The sequence below is a fragment of the Cervus canadensis genome, chromosome 28 (assembly GCF_019320065.1).
Source record: "Cervus canadensis isolate Bull #8, Minnesota chromosome 28, ASM1932006v1, whole genome shotgun sequence".
In the NCBI taxonomy this organism is placed as follows: domain Eukaryota; kingdom Metazoa; phylum Chordata; class Mammalia; order Artiodactyla; family Cervidae; genus Cervus; species Cervus canadensis.
In genome coordinates this window covers 49,038,840-49,051,847 of record NC_057413.1, presented here as the reverse complement: position 1 = coordinate 49,051,847, position 13,008 = coordinate 49,038,840, and the positions used below count along the sequence as shown (strand labels likewise).

The 13,008-nt window shown below is 58.4% G+C and overlaps 1 protein-coding gene across 1 annotated transcript; it reads left to right on the top strand.

Moving 5' to 3' along the window:
* Nucleotides 1-451: 451 nt before the first annotated feature.
* AARS2 (alanyl-tRNA synthetase 2, mitochondrial) lies at nucleotides 452-11,788 on the top strand. Its single transcript, XM_043450517.1, has 22 exons — nucleotides 452-714; nucleotides 1,367-1,558; nucleotides 2,078-2,223; nucleotides 2,449-2,616; nucleotides 3,384-3,528; nucleotides 4,127-4,272; nucleotides 4,476-4,584; nucleotides 4,948-4,986; nucleotides 5,088-5,199; nucleotides 5,617-5,750; nucleotides 6,123-6,267; nucleotides 6,484-6,656; nucleotides 7,107-7,220; nucleotides 7,322-7,462; nucleotides 8,157-8,294; nucleotides 8,386-8,495; nucleotides 8,648-8,756; nucleotides 9,050-9,172; nucleotides 9,375-9,485; nucleotides 10,057-10,140; nucleotides 10,253-10,363; nucleotides 10,797-11,788. The coding sequence occupies exons 1-22, from the start codon at nucleotides 478-480 to the stop codon at nucleotides 10,959-10,961; spliced, it is 2,952 nt and encodes a 983-aa protein (XP_043306452.1). The 5' UTR covers nucleotides 452-477; the 3' UTR covers nucleotides 10,962-11,788.
* Nucleotides 11,789-13,008: the final 1,220 nt, after the last annotated feature.

Genomic DNA, 13,008 nt, shown 5'->3' with positions numbered 1-13,008 from the left:
ACTGATATAATACAGATTTCTGGAAGGTAGGGACTGTTTAAATTTTTTTTTTTCTTGGCTGCGGGGCATGGCAGATAGGAGCTCTGTTCTCTCACCAGGGATGGAACCCACGCCCCCTACATTGGAAGCACAGTCTTCACCACTGGACCACCAGCAAAGGCCCCGGAGGGTAGGGATTTTTGTCAGTTTCACTACTGATGTACCTTAAGCGCCTGAAAATGCCTGGCACACAACAGGCTCTCAGTGAATATTTGTTGAATGCCGAATGAATTAAGGGCCTACTATGCGGCAGGCCGCTTGTGTTATTAATAGGCAGACTCCTGCAGGCGCCTTCTTGCCGATCACTTCTACCGGGAGCCAGAAGCGGTCTTGAGTCCTCCTGCCGCCAGGGGTCGTTGTAGGAAACGCCAGGCCTGCTCTCGTTACTTCTATCCCTGCGATACCCTTTGACCTCGTGAAGTATTGCCCCCAGTTAAGATGGCGGCGTCGGTGGCAGCCGCAGCTGGACGACTTCGGCGGGCCATTCGAAGGTCGCCCTCATGGCGGGGCCTTCGGGCGCTCTCATCGGAGGCCTCTCCAACCCAGGCCGCGGCCGTACGGGACGCCTTCCTGACCTTCTTTCGCGACCGCCATGGCCACCGCTTGGTGCCCTCCGCCTCCGTGAGGCCCCGCGGCGACCCCAGTTTGCTTTTCGTCAACGCAGGCATGAATCAGGTAGGGGCTGAACCACGCAGGGCTGGGCGGAGTTTGCAATTTTTTTCCTTAGAGAAAGGCGCTGCGGGATTGGGCAAGAGACGCAAAGGGCGGAGCTCCTACCTTTCGGGGAAAGAGAGCTTGCGCGTAATTAGGCAAGGAGTTTGGGGTGCAAATTAGCGCTTGGGGAGAACTCGATCGGGAAACTTCTGAGTTAAGGTTTTTAGTTCCAGGAATGGCGGGTGAAGGTTGACTTTTAGTTCCAGGAATGGCGGGTGTGGAGTCCCATGGGGGCAGACTGGTGGGGGAAGTCTGGCTTCATTTATTAGTTTTTTTAAATAAAGATACCATTCATTAAAACGTTGAGTACATGCTGCTGTGCTAACCTATGTGCTCTAAGCTTTCGACCTTGAGCACCACTTAGCCTCTCTAGACTTGCCCTGTTTCTAGCCACCAACACATTCGTTCTCATTTTACTAGAAGAGTCTTTCATGATTTATTTGTATGCCCAGACACCACCAGAGATGGGTGCTCCCAAGTTGCCCCCCGGGCCAAGACTTCACAGTACTCTCAGGGGCCATGGACAGCCCTCAATCTGAATCACCATCTCTATGCCCACTCCCTGCGTTTCCCTTCTGTTAGGATATGTCTCTCCCCCTTCCTGTGTTTCCAGTTCAAGCCAATCTTCCTGGGCACTGTGGATCCACGAAGTGAGATGGCAGGCTTCCGACGGGTAGCCAACAGCCAGAAATGTGTGAGGGCTGGAGGACGCCACAGCGACCTGGAGGATGTGGGCCGAGACCTTTCCCATCATACCTTCTTTGAGATGCTTGGCAATTGGGCCTTTGGGGGTGAATATTTTAAGGTGAGTCCCCAGGAAGCCCTGGAGCTAGGAAAGGGTCAGTGGTCAGCCAAGAAAGGAGCCAAGGTTAATCCTGTCTCCACTGTTAGAGTCGGCTTAAGCAGGGCCTCATACCAGACACAGAGGCAAAGTGCTCAATGGACACATATAATAGAAATGTGTCTCGCTTCCCTGGTTGAGCTGTAAACTCCTTGAGGACCAGGACTATGCCTCCTGCCTAATGGCTGATCAATAGTTATTGTGAATAAAATGCAAATGCAGGAGTTAAAAATCCTCTCAGGCTGAGGTGGGTAGGGGGTTTTATGGAGAAGGTGGGGCCTGGAAGAAAATGGGATTTAGAAGAGAGGACACTTTCTATGCAGGAAAATCTCAGAAGCAAAAGAGTCATGGCTTGTTCTGGAAACCAGGTGGGCAGTGGAAATGGTCTTGTCTTAAGCCGAGGGTGGAACTCATGTGGCTTGATGGGCACTTCAGTGGGGCCTTCTCACCCGTCTTCCTCTTTGCACTGGGTTTCCACTACAGGAGGAAGCTTGCAGCATGGCCTGGGAGCTGCTGACTCAGGTCTATGGGATCCCTGAGGACCGGCTCTGGGTCTCCTACTTTGGTGGTGACCCCAAGGCTGGGCTGGGCCCAGACCTGGAGAGCAGGGACATCTGGCTCAATTTAGGGTGAGTCCACCCCCACTTATGTCCCACTCCTGGAGCACAAGAAAACTGGAAAATAACCAGCACCGGACCTCAGAGTCTCAGCATATCCTGTGATACTGTAGGGTCAACCCTGTTCCTTGTCCTGCTGATCTTAATGGAAGGACTCCCTGGCAGATAGCAGGGGTGGGGTAGGGGGTCCCCGGCTTCTGCCTTTGTCTCCCACCATCCATCTGGCTTTCTTCTCAGGGTGCCTGCCAGCCGCGTGCTTTCCTTTGGGCCCGAGGAGAACTTCTGGGAGATGGGGGATACTGGGCCTTGTGGGCCCTGTACTGAGATACACTATGACCTGGCCGGTGGGGCAGGGGCCCCCCAGCTGGTGGAGCTTTGGAATCTGGTCTTCATGCAACATAACAGGTAATGGGTTGCAAGAGGAGGAGGGAAATCCCAGACGGAAAGTGAAAAAGTTGGCAGTCAGGAGACTTTGATCCAGTTGTTATGAAAACAAATACTTAAACAGCATTTACAATGTGCCAGGCATATTTCTGGGGGCTTTCCTGGTGGCTCAGATTGTAAAGAGCCTGCCTACAGTGAAGGAGACCTGGATTCATTCCCTGGGTCAGGAAGATCCCCTGGAGAAGGGATTGGCTACCTACTCCAGTATTCTTGCTTGAAAAATTCCATGGACAGAGGAGCCTGGCAAGCTACAGTCCATGGGGTGACAAAGAGTCAGACATGACTGAGCGACTAACACTTTCACTTTCAGGCATATTTCTAAACACTTTTCAGATGGTAACCGATTTAGTCCTCATCTTTGCCCGTGACATTGCAACTAGACACTGTGGGTCTTTGGACTCTGCTCTCTTATCATAAGATGGAGTTGAATTTGATAATCTCTTAAGATTTTCTACCAGCCTTGACATGCCTCTTTATAAAACAAAGAATTGTGTCCCAGAAAGTGGCAGTCTGGATCTAGGCGAGGGCCCAATCACCCTTTATGAGAAAGGAGAGGACCCAAGGCTATCATCATCCGCTTTGGGGGAAGGGGGGGATGATTCTGCCCGCTGGTTCCTCCTACTGTCGGCCCCCCAAATCCCCTCCTCATCCCTTTATGCCACTTGAGCATCATACGTGCAACCCTATGGGGGCCTCACCTTGCACACCTTTCCCGTACACCTGGCCAGAGAGGCAGACGGAAGCCTGCAGCCCCTGCCCCAGCGGCATGTGGACACGGGAATGGGCCTGGAAAGGCTGGTAGCCGTGCTGCAAGGCAGGCGCTCCACCTACGACACCGATCTCTTTTCCCCGCTTCTCGACGCCATACACCAGGTAAGCCCACCTCTTCCCTTCCAGAAGCCACTCTGACCTGCAGCCCTTAAGGCTCACCACCAGTGCTTTCTCCCTTTGTTGAGAACTCAAGAGTATTCCTGCCTGTGGGGACAGTGAGCAGCCAAGAATGTGAGGATGTCAGACGTGAGGCTCCAGTTCACGTTGACAACCTGATACTGCTCCTCACTCTTTCCTCAGTAGTTGTGATGCACATACTTAGTTGTGGCATGTGGGATCTTAGTTCCCCAACCAGGGATCGAACCCAGGCCCCTGTATTGACCAGGGAAGTCCTTGATTGTCACTTTTAAAAGGCATTCCTGTTGCTGTGCGGAGGTTGTGCTGGAGGGAAACTGGAGTAGAAGCTGAGAAATTGGGAGGCTGTTTCATAATTCAGAAAAGACAAGGTGTGGCTTAGGCTGGTAGCAGAGGAAGTGGAGAAAAGTAGATGGATTTGAAAGATCTCTGGAAGTAGATGCAAAAGCCCCTACTGATGGATTCGATGCAGAGAGCAGAGCCAAGTCAAGGCTGGCCCCCAGGTTCTTGACTTGACTAACGTGAGTGGCAAGGCCAGCAGCCGTGTCTCATCTCATGCTTCCAGGGTTGCGGGGCACCCCCTTACTCAGGCCGCGTTGGGGCAGCAGACGAGGGGCGCACAGACACAGCATATCGCGTGGTGGCTGATCACATCCGCACACTCAGTGTCTGCATCGCTGACGGCGTCTCCCCTGGGATGTCTGGTGCCCCGTGAGTCTGGAAGGGCTACAGTGAAGGGCAGGGGTTGCTGTGGGCTGCAGGGGAGAGGAGGGAGGGGGATGAAGAGGCGAGTGGGGTTGAGATGGCAGGCGGAGGAGGAAGGGGGCATACACTCTGTGTCTTGCCCTCCCTTCTCCCCTCCCTGCTGACCCAGGGCTGCTGGGGGCTCGTATCTGGGCTCTGATCCCCTCTAGGCTGGTACTTCGTCGGATCCTCCGTCGAGCCATACGGTTCTCTACTGAGGTGTTGCGGGCACCACCTGGCTTCCTGGGCAGCCTGGTGCCTGCAGTGGTGGAGACGCTGGTAAGGGCAGAGCTTTGTCGCTTCCCTGGGCCTCCCAGGGGACTCGGAGAACCTGTCAGTGAACCCAAACAGTGACCCTGCCTGGGTTCCCCACCCTGAGTGTCTAACCCAGAGTCTTCTCAGCGGGCTTACAGAAAGCAGGGAGCCTCCTTGCCCAGGCTGCTGAGCCTTTGACCTCAGGAACCCCTTCTGCCTGTATCACCCCCTCCCCTCCCTAAAGAAGCTGATTCCCCATTTGGACCCTCCCCCATCCATCAGCCTCTCTGAGCCCCCAAGGCAGCTGTCCCCAGGGAGGGCCAGGGTGGAGGGGCAGAGTGAGCTGATTGCCTCTGACACCGCCTCGGGCCTCTGCACTGTCCCCAGGGAGACGCTTACCCAGAATTGCGGAGGAGCTCAGCCCAGGTACTGGACTCGAGTGGGCGAGGAAGGGGCTGACGAGAGCTGTGGGGAGAGGCTCTCCCTCTCAGGAGGCCCAGCTCCAGCCCTGCCCTGCCCCTGTTCAGATAGCCAACCTGGTGTCGGAGGATGAGGCGGCCTTCCTGGCCTCCCTGCAGCGTGGTCGGCGGGTCATCGAGCGGACCCTGAAGCGCCTGGGGCCTTCCGACGTATTCCCAGGTGAGCAGGATGCCTGCCCACGGTGTGAGGGTCCCACTTAGGTGAGCCTAGCCCAGGCCTCACATCTCCACCCCGACGTCTCTCTCCACCTACTCTCTCCACCACCGCCCAGCTTCTCTCTTCCCCACTGCCCGGCTGGGCCCGCGCCTGGTCGCTGCTTTCCAAGGCTGGCTGCAGGCCAAGAATGAACTTTCCTCCTCTGAAGTGACATTTGCCAAGGGAGGACCCTGGGCTGCCCCCAGCTCCTGCTTTGCAGCCTGAAGGTGACCCTCCTCTGGGGCCTGCCCAGTGCCGGGAGAGGGACCATGTGCTTGGCGTCCGGTGGCTTCTGTGGTCAGAAAAGCCTTCTCCCGACTCCCTCCACACTGCCCTCCCTCCCTCAATAGCCCTGATGCCCCTCATCTTCCTCCCTCATAGCCGAAGTGGCCTGGTCCTTGTCCCTGTCTGGGAACCTGGGGCTCCCCCTGGACCTGGTGGAGCTGATGCTGGAGGAGAAGGGGGTGCCTCTGGACACTGCTGGGCTAGAGCGGCTGGCCCAGGAGGAGGCCCAGGTACCAGCCGGGCAGCCCCACCGGTTCTGTTGGGTCACAGCCCCTCCCTCAGTCCTGGGATCCTGTGGGAAGAGGGAAACGGTAGGGGCTGTCCGCTTGCTCAGGCACCCCCCGCAGCCCGCGGAGAGGAAGGCCAGCGCAGTGGGCCACACGGAGGAGCAGAAGGGGAGAGGCCAGCACGTGTCCTCAGAGGGGCCATCGGGGGCCGCAGTGGGTCCTGGTCCTGAGACCCCTGCACGAGGGGAGGTTGACCAGCCAGCCCAGGGCCTGCCCAGCCCGAGGGCTTATCCCAGAGAGGGTGCGGGGTGCACAAGCTGTGTGGCGGAGCCGGGTCTCCACGCACCCCCTCGTGCACACACGCATGTCCCACAGCACCGGGCACTGCAGGCCGAGCCGGTTCAGGAGCAGGGACTGCGGCTCGACGTCCACGCCCTGGGGGAGCTGCAGCGCCGCGGGGTGCCCCCCACCGATGACAGCCCCAAGTACAGCTACTCCCTGCGACCAGGCGGCGGTTACGGTGAGAGGCTGGGCTGAGGCGGGTGGCCACGGGCTTGCCTGACCGCGATTGGGAGGACAGAGATCAGCCACCAGGCCTGTGCCTTCCCCGGGGGAGCCGCCAGGGGTCGCTGTGGGTCCCGGCTGGAAGTGCCCCCCTGCCCCTGCTGATTGGCTTCAAGGGAGGCGCGGGCCCAAGCCCCTGCCTGGCAGTGATAAGCGGTCTTGGCCCTGGCAGAGTTCGGCACCTGTGAGGCCCAGGTGCTCCAGCTGTATACAGAGGATGGGAGAGCTGTGGCCTCCGTGGGGGACGGCCAGCGCTGCGGCCTCCTCTTGGACAAAACCAACTTCTACGCTGAACAGGGAGGCCAGGCTTCCGACCGAGGCTACCTGGTGCTGGTGGGCCAGCAGGTGGGTCCCCCACTACCACCATCACCCCCAGCGCCCACCACACACACACACACCACACACACACACACTACCACCATCACCCCCAGTGCCCACCACACACACACACACACACAACCACCATCACCCCCAGCGCCCACCACACACACACACGTTCCCCACTTCTCCTGAGCTAGCAGGTAAGCCCCCCACTACCACCATCACCCCCAGCGCCCACCACACACACACATGCACACACACACACACCACACACACACACACACGTTCCCCACTTCTCCTGAGCTAGCAGGTGAGCCCCCCACTACCACCATCACCCCCAGCGCCCACCACACACACACACACGCGCACACACACACACACACACACACACACTCCCCACTTCTCCTGAGCTGGAAGGAGCCAAGGGGAGGGAGAGGCGGCAGCAGTCAGTGCCTCGGTCCTGCCCTTCCCCAGGACGTGCTCTTCCCAGTGGCCCGGGCCCAGGTCTGCGGAGGCTTCATCCTGCATGAGGCGGCAGCCCCTGAGTGCCTCAAGGTGGGGGACCAGGTGCAGCTGCACGTGGATGAGGTGAGGACCCCGCCTCTGCTGTCTGTTCTCCGTGTCCTGCAGCCCCATCTCCCTCCCCATCCCACCCGCACCCAGGACCCTGGGTGACAGAAGTGTTTCAGGCCTGGCGTCTGAGCTGCATGGAGAAGCACACGGCCATCCACCTGCTCAGCTGGGCGCTGCGGCAGGCCCTGGGCCCCGGCACAGAGCAGCGAGGCTCCCATCTCAATCCCGAGCGGCTGCGCTTCGACGTGGCCACGCAGGTGAGCCAGGCACGGAGAGGCAGCCTTCATACGAGGCGCCGGGCTTAGAGTCTGGTGGTGTGGGAGTCTGACCAGTAAGAGGGCTGGACTCCCCTCGCTCAGTCACTGGGGGACCTTGGGTGGGGGGCTTCCCATCAGGCCCCTCCTGCGCCAGCGAGGGTCAGGCAAGCTGGTGTCCGGGGTCCTCTCTTGGCCTTCAGCCGCCCAGCTTCCTTGTCCCTGCTGTCACCCAGGCTGTTCTTGCTCAAGCCGAGCTGCCCTCTTCCTTATCTGTCATCCTTTCTCCATGTCCATCTGGCTCAAATCCTGCAGGAAGTGCTCACTGACTGAATCCTATTCTGCCTGATGACTCCTTCCTTGCTCCTGCGTCTCCCCCATCCTGTATTTCTTTTCCACTGGCTGCCCCTTGTAAGCTCCTGAAGTACAGAGCCTCTGTCTTCTATTTCCTGGTCAATTTTCAGTGCCTAGCGAAAGAAAGGTCTGCTGCTTTCAATAGGCCCAGTTCCCAGGTCGTTTTCTAAGGAAAAGAATTGTCTGCTCCGCAAACGTATTGAGGATGTGTTATATACTAGGCACTGTTCACTGTTGTGTACTAGCGTGGGGCTAGTTCAGTGAACATCGAGTGCTTCATCGTGCATCACTCCCAGGCACGGGGCTGACTGCCTGTCGGTCTGTTTCCCCCACAATCCCCCAGGCCCCTTTGACCCCAGAGCAGCTCCGGACAGTGGAGGGCACTGTGCAGAAGGCCGTGGGGCGGGATGAGGCCGTGTACATGGAGGAGGTGGCTCTGGCACGCACTGCCCACGTCCCTGGCCTGCGCTCCCTGGATGAGGCAAGTTGGGGGAGCCCCGTTGGTGGAGATCATGTGAGTAACCACCCCCCACTCACAGGGCTGTTCACAGACCTGCGCCTCTCACCACCAGGTGTACCCAGACCCTGTGCGGGTGGTATCCGTGGGGGTGCCCGTGGCCCATGCTCTGGACCCAGCCTCCCAGGCTGCGCTGCAGACCTCCGTGGAGCTGTGCTGTGGGACGTGAGTCTCTCCTCTCTGCCCACTCTGGCCTGGGGCCCTGGACCCCCTCCCTTCCCTTGTCCCTGGAGCCACCAGCCGCTGGCTTGGAGCTCCAGCTGCTCTTCTCTCTCTTGTCATCCCCCAGACTTCCTCCTCCCTCCCTCTGCCCACAGGCACCTGCTTCGCACAGGGGCCATAGGAGACCTGGTCATCGTCGGGGAGCGCCAGCTGGTCAAGGGCATCACCCGCCTGCTGGCCGTCACTGGGGAGCAGGCCCAGCAGGTCAGCACACCAGCGGGGCCTGGGAGGCTTCTCTGGGTGTGGATGGGGCAGGGAGCACACAGCTGATGTGGTCGGGCCGGGGAATGCCCAGCAGCAGAACCAGGATTCATACCTGTGCACTGAGCCACACTAGCTGCTGGCAGCTGGCATCTGTTGTCATCATTTGATGCCTTGATGCGTCCTGATTGTTAAATGTTTCTAACTTGTCCCCACCCAGCAATAGGTCAAGAACCCCTGTCTTGGGGAGGGCAGGTAAGCCACAGTGCCCTGACCGTCCTGTGCCCTCCCTACAGGCCCGGGAGGTGGGCCAGAGCTTGGCCCAGGAGGTGGAAGCAGCCGCAGCTCGGCTGAGTCAGGGCAGCCGGGATGTGGCGGAGGCGCATCGGCTGTCCAAGGACATCGGGCGACTCACCGATGTGAGGGCCACCCCCACCGTGGAGCTGCCCCCTCCGCCTGGCCCTGTTCCCCTCCCCAACCCTGCACCCCAGCCCAGATGTTTGTTGTTTGTCTGCAGGGGGGCGTGCGGGGTGTGTGGCCCCTTCCCTAGCCCTGCTGGGCCCTGCCTCAGGGACCGTGACTCAGTGGGGCCAGGGAGTGATATGCCGCTTCTGACCACAGGCCGTGGACACCGCCACGATGCCCCAGTGGCAACGGCGGGTGCTTCAGGCCACACTGAAGGCGCTGCAGCGGCGTGCCAACACTGCCATCCGGAAACTGGAAATGGGGCAGGTGAGAGGGGGTCTGGCTACACCCCACGGGGCAGATAGCAGGCACACTTGGCGAGCATCAGAGATGCTCTAGTATGCACGCTGAGACACCTCCAGGCCTGGTGGGGAGTTGAGGGTGGGTGGCAGTTGCTACCTCTCCTGCCATCTGGGTGCCATCATCAGGTCATTCCCCCACTTCCCTCTGCCAAGCTGGGTCTCTCCCCCAACTCCCAAGCCTCTCTCAGAGTCTCCCTCCAAGAAGCTAACTTGATTACGCCATTCAGCCCTAATTGTCCTTGAGTGCGGCTCCTCCTCCCTCCGCCCCCCTTCGCCCATCTGCACTCCAGTCCTAGTCCCTTCACCTTCAGCGGCCCCTGTGTAGGAGCCTGGAGCTATAAGGAAAGGGAGGAGTGAGGAGGAGAAGAAGGACATAGAAGGGACCCAAAACAAGGTGGCCATTCTCGGCAGAACCCCTGGCATCTTTGCTGGGGGACGGAGGGCGTGGGAGGGTATTTCTGGGCTGGGGCTCAGGTCAGAAGTGGGGGCCGATTGCTTCCCAGCCCGACCTCTGCGCTATTCTTCCTGCTTCCCAGGCTGCACAGAAAACCCAGGAGCTGCTCCAGCGGCACACGGAGGGGCCCCTGATTGTGGACACAGTTTCCGCGGAGTCCCTCTCAGTAAGCGTTGGGTGTGGGGTGGGCCCAGGGTGTGGGGAGGGGAAAGTGCTGGCAGGGAGGAAGCTGGGAGTCCAGGGAGCTGCGAGGTTGTCATCTGCCCTCCCCCGTGCAGGTGCTGGTGAAGGTGGTCCGGCAGCTGTGTAAGCAGGCGCCCAGCACATCCGTGCTGCTCCTCAGCCCCCAGCCTCTGGGACAGGTGCTGTGTGCCTGTCAGGTGGCCCAGGTGAGGGGGGGAGGGCCGCCCCACCCCACTCATCTCCTAGTCCAGCTTGCTGATCCCTTGTCTTTTATTCCTCCCACACAAGAGAGCCACGGCTGGGTAGAGGTGATCTCTGAGGATACCCCAGGATGGGGACAAGGCCACCTCCTTGTCCCCAACCCACCCCGTCCCCCCCCCACCCTCAGAGGATTCCCTCAATTCCCACCACCCCACCCTCCAGGCTGCATATTTCTTGCAAATAGGTAGCAGCCATTCAACCTCTATAGATGCATTCCCAGCCCATCCCTCTCCTGTCTCCTCACCCAGTTACCCACGCCCACCATATGCCCGGCTTAGGAGAGGGCTCTGCTCACTGACTCCACTCTCCAGGGAACAGTGAGTGGGCGGGGCAGGGAGGGCTGCTCTGCATCACTGCCCCTTCTGTTTCTGTCCCCAGAGTGCCATGCCGGCCTTCACGGCAGAGGCCTGGGCGCTGGCCGTGTGCAGCCACATGGGGGGCAAAGCCTGGGGCTCTCGAGTGGTGGCCCAGGGCACTGGAAGCACTGCTGACCTGGAAGCTGCCCTCAGCACAGCCCGAGCCTATGCCCTCAGCCAGCTCTGACCAGGCTCACTCAGGGACTCACACACGCTGAAGAGACTGCGGCCAGGGCGGTGCCCGGAGCCCTGCAGGAGCCAGCAGAACCTCCCCGGAGGCTCAGCAGAGGACTCAGGTCTGGAGGCCAAGCAGCTGCGCCAAGAGGGTGCCCTGGGCTGGGACTTGCACAGACACAAGAAGATGGGGGCTGGGGAAGACAGAAGTGAGCCTGAACATAGACCCCGCGAGGTGGAGGTGGAGACGCACACGGCTGTTCTGGCTGTGATTGTTCATTAAAATGTATTTCACAGGATGGGAAGCTCGAGGGCTTCCCAGGTAGCGCTAATCATAAAGAACTCACCTGCCAATGCAGGAGACGTAAGAGACCAGGATTTGATCACTGGGTCGGGAAGATCCCCTGGACAAGGGAATGGCTACCCACTCCAGTATTCTTGCCTGGAGAATCACATGGACAGAGGAGCCTGGCGGGCTATGGTCTACAGGGTTGCAAAGAGCCAGACACGACTGAAGCAACTCAGTACACACACATATAGGAAGCTCCAGGACATTCTTTCACCTAAAAAAAGGCAGCCTTTCCCTTCTCAGCAACCTGGAATGGGTGCCCCATCCCCAGTTTGACCCCTCACACTGGACTGAAAGGCCACCTGGCATCCAGATCTGAACTCCCCTCATCACCACCACAAGCGCTTGGCCAAGCCCGCTGTGCCAGCCTGTTCTGAGCACCCACAAAGGCCTCCCTAGCCAAGATTGAAAACTGTCATGTGAAAGTCATCAGAGCTGGGCAGATCCTCTCTGCTGTCACTTATTTCATTAACAACTTCTCATTTTAATGAAGGCTCTGATGATTTGTTGATAAAGTGAGCCAACAGGGACTTCCCTGGCGGTCCAGTGGCTGAGACTTCAAGCTCCCAGTGCAGAAGGCTTGGGTTTGACCCCTGGTCGGGGAACTACTAAGACCCAGCAGAGCCAAACAAATAAGCCAGCAGGTACTGGTCAGATGCTGAGACTATGGCAAGAAACAAATAGAACTTCCTGCCCTTGTGGAGCTTTCTTCCCATGGGGAAACAGCAATGACGAGAAAGAAGAAGGTATCAGATGGGGGTGAGATCTATGGAGAGAGCAGACGGGTTGGGAGGGTGTGAGCCCTGTGGACATCTGAGGGCAGAGTCAGTGCAGAGGCCTGAGGGGCAGGTGCTGGTCTTGGGGTCAGAAGCGGGCAGAGCCAAAGCAAGCCTACTCTTTTTTTTTTTTTTTTTAAACAACTTAAAAAAAATTTTTTTTAATTTATTGTTGGTTGTGCTGGGTCGTCACTGCTGCCTGCAGGCTTTCTAGTTAGGGCGAGTGGGGGCTACTTTTTGTTGCAGTGCATGGGCTTCTCATTGTGGTGGCTTCTCTTGTGGACCATGGGTTCTGGGGCATGTGGGCTCACTCGTGGCGCATGGGCTTAGTTCTTCTGTGACGTATAGAATCTTCCCGGACCAGGGATTCAACCCATGCATTGGCAGGCAGATTCTCACCCACCATACCACCAGAGCAGTCCCAAGCCTTCTCTTTTAAAACAAGTTGCAAAACACCTGCCCCAAACCTGAGCTGAAGCTGAAATTGGCAGCTCAGAGCAGAAGGAAGGTGTGGAATGGAGGGCAGTTGTCCTTCCCTCCCAAAGTGAATCCACCCAGGACCAAGCCAGACCTCTGAAGATCTCTGTTGCTGGATGAAGGAAGGGGAACTTGGAGGACCCATCCCCAAGTCAGAGCCTCCCTGGCTGCAAAGTTCTGGGCCCTTTAGTCAAAATTTTGGAGGAGAGCAGGCCTTCCTGACAGCATTTCTTGCGTGATTTCTCATTCTAATTGAGGCAGTGATGATTAGTTGGTAAATAACTGATGAGGGCTTGAAACGGGCCTGGAGCCCCTGGCCTCTGGCTGCCTGCAGTCCTAAGAGGTTGCAAGACTTCCTCTTGGGATCTGAGCAACTGTGGCAGTGCCCAGTGTTCAGTGCACTGACGGAAGGCCTGGCTCTTAACACACAGTCACCACAGTAAGGATACTGGGTTTTT

Excerpts from the sequence above, each read along its gene's own strand:
- AARS2 (XM_043450517.1), top strand. The coding sequence starts at position 478 with ATGGCGGCGTCGGTGGCAGCCGCAGCTGGACGACTTCGGCGGGCCATT. Across the intron at positions 4,585-4,947 it reads CTGCAGTGGTGGAGACGCTG|GGAGACGCTTACCCAGAATT; the intron begins GTAAGGGCAGAG and ends CACTGTCCCCAG. Across the intron at positions 10,364-10,796 it reads GTGCCTGTCAGGTGGCCCAG|AGTGCCATGCCGGCCTTCAC; the intron begins GTGAGGGGGGGA and ends TTCTGTCCCCAG.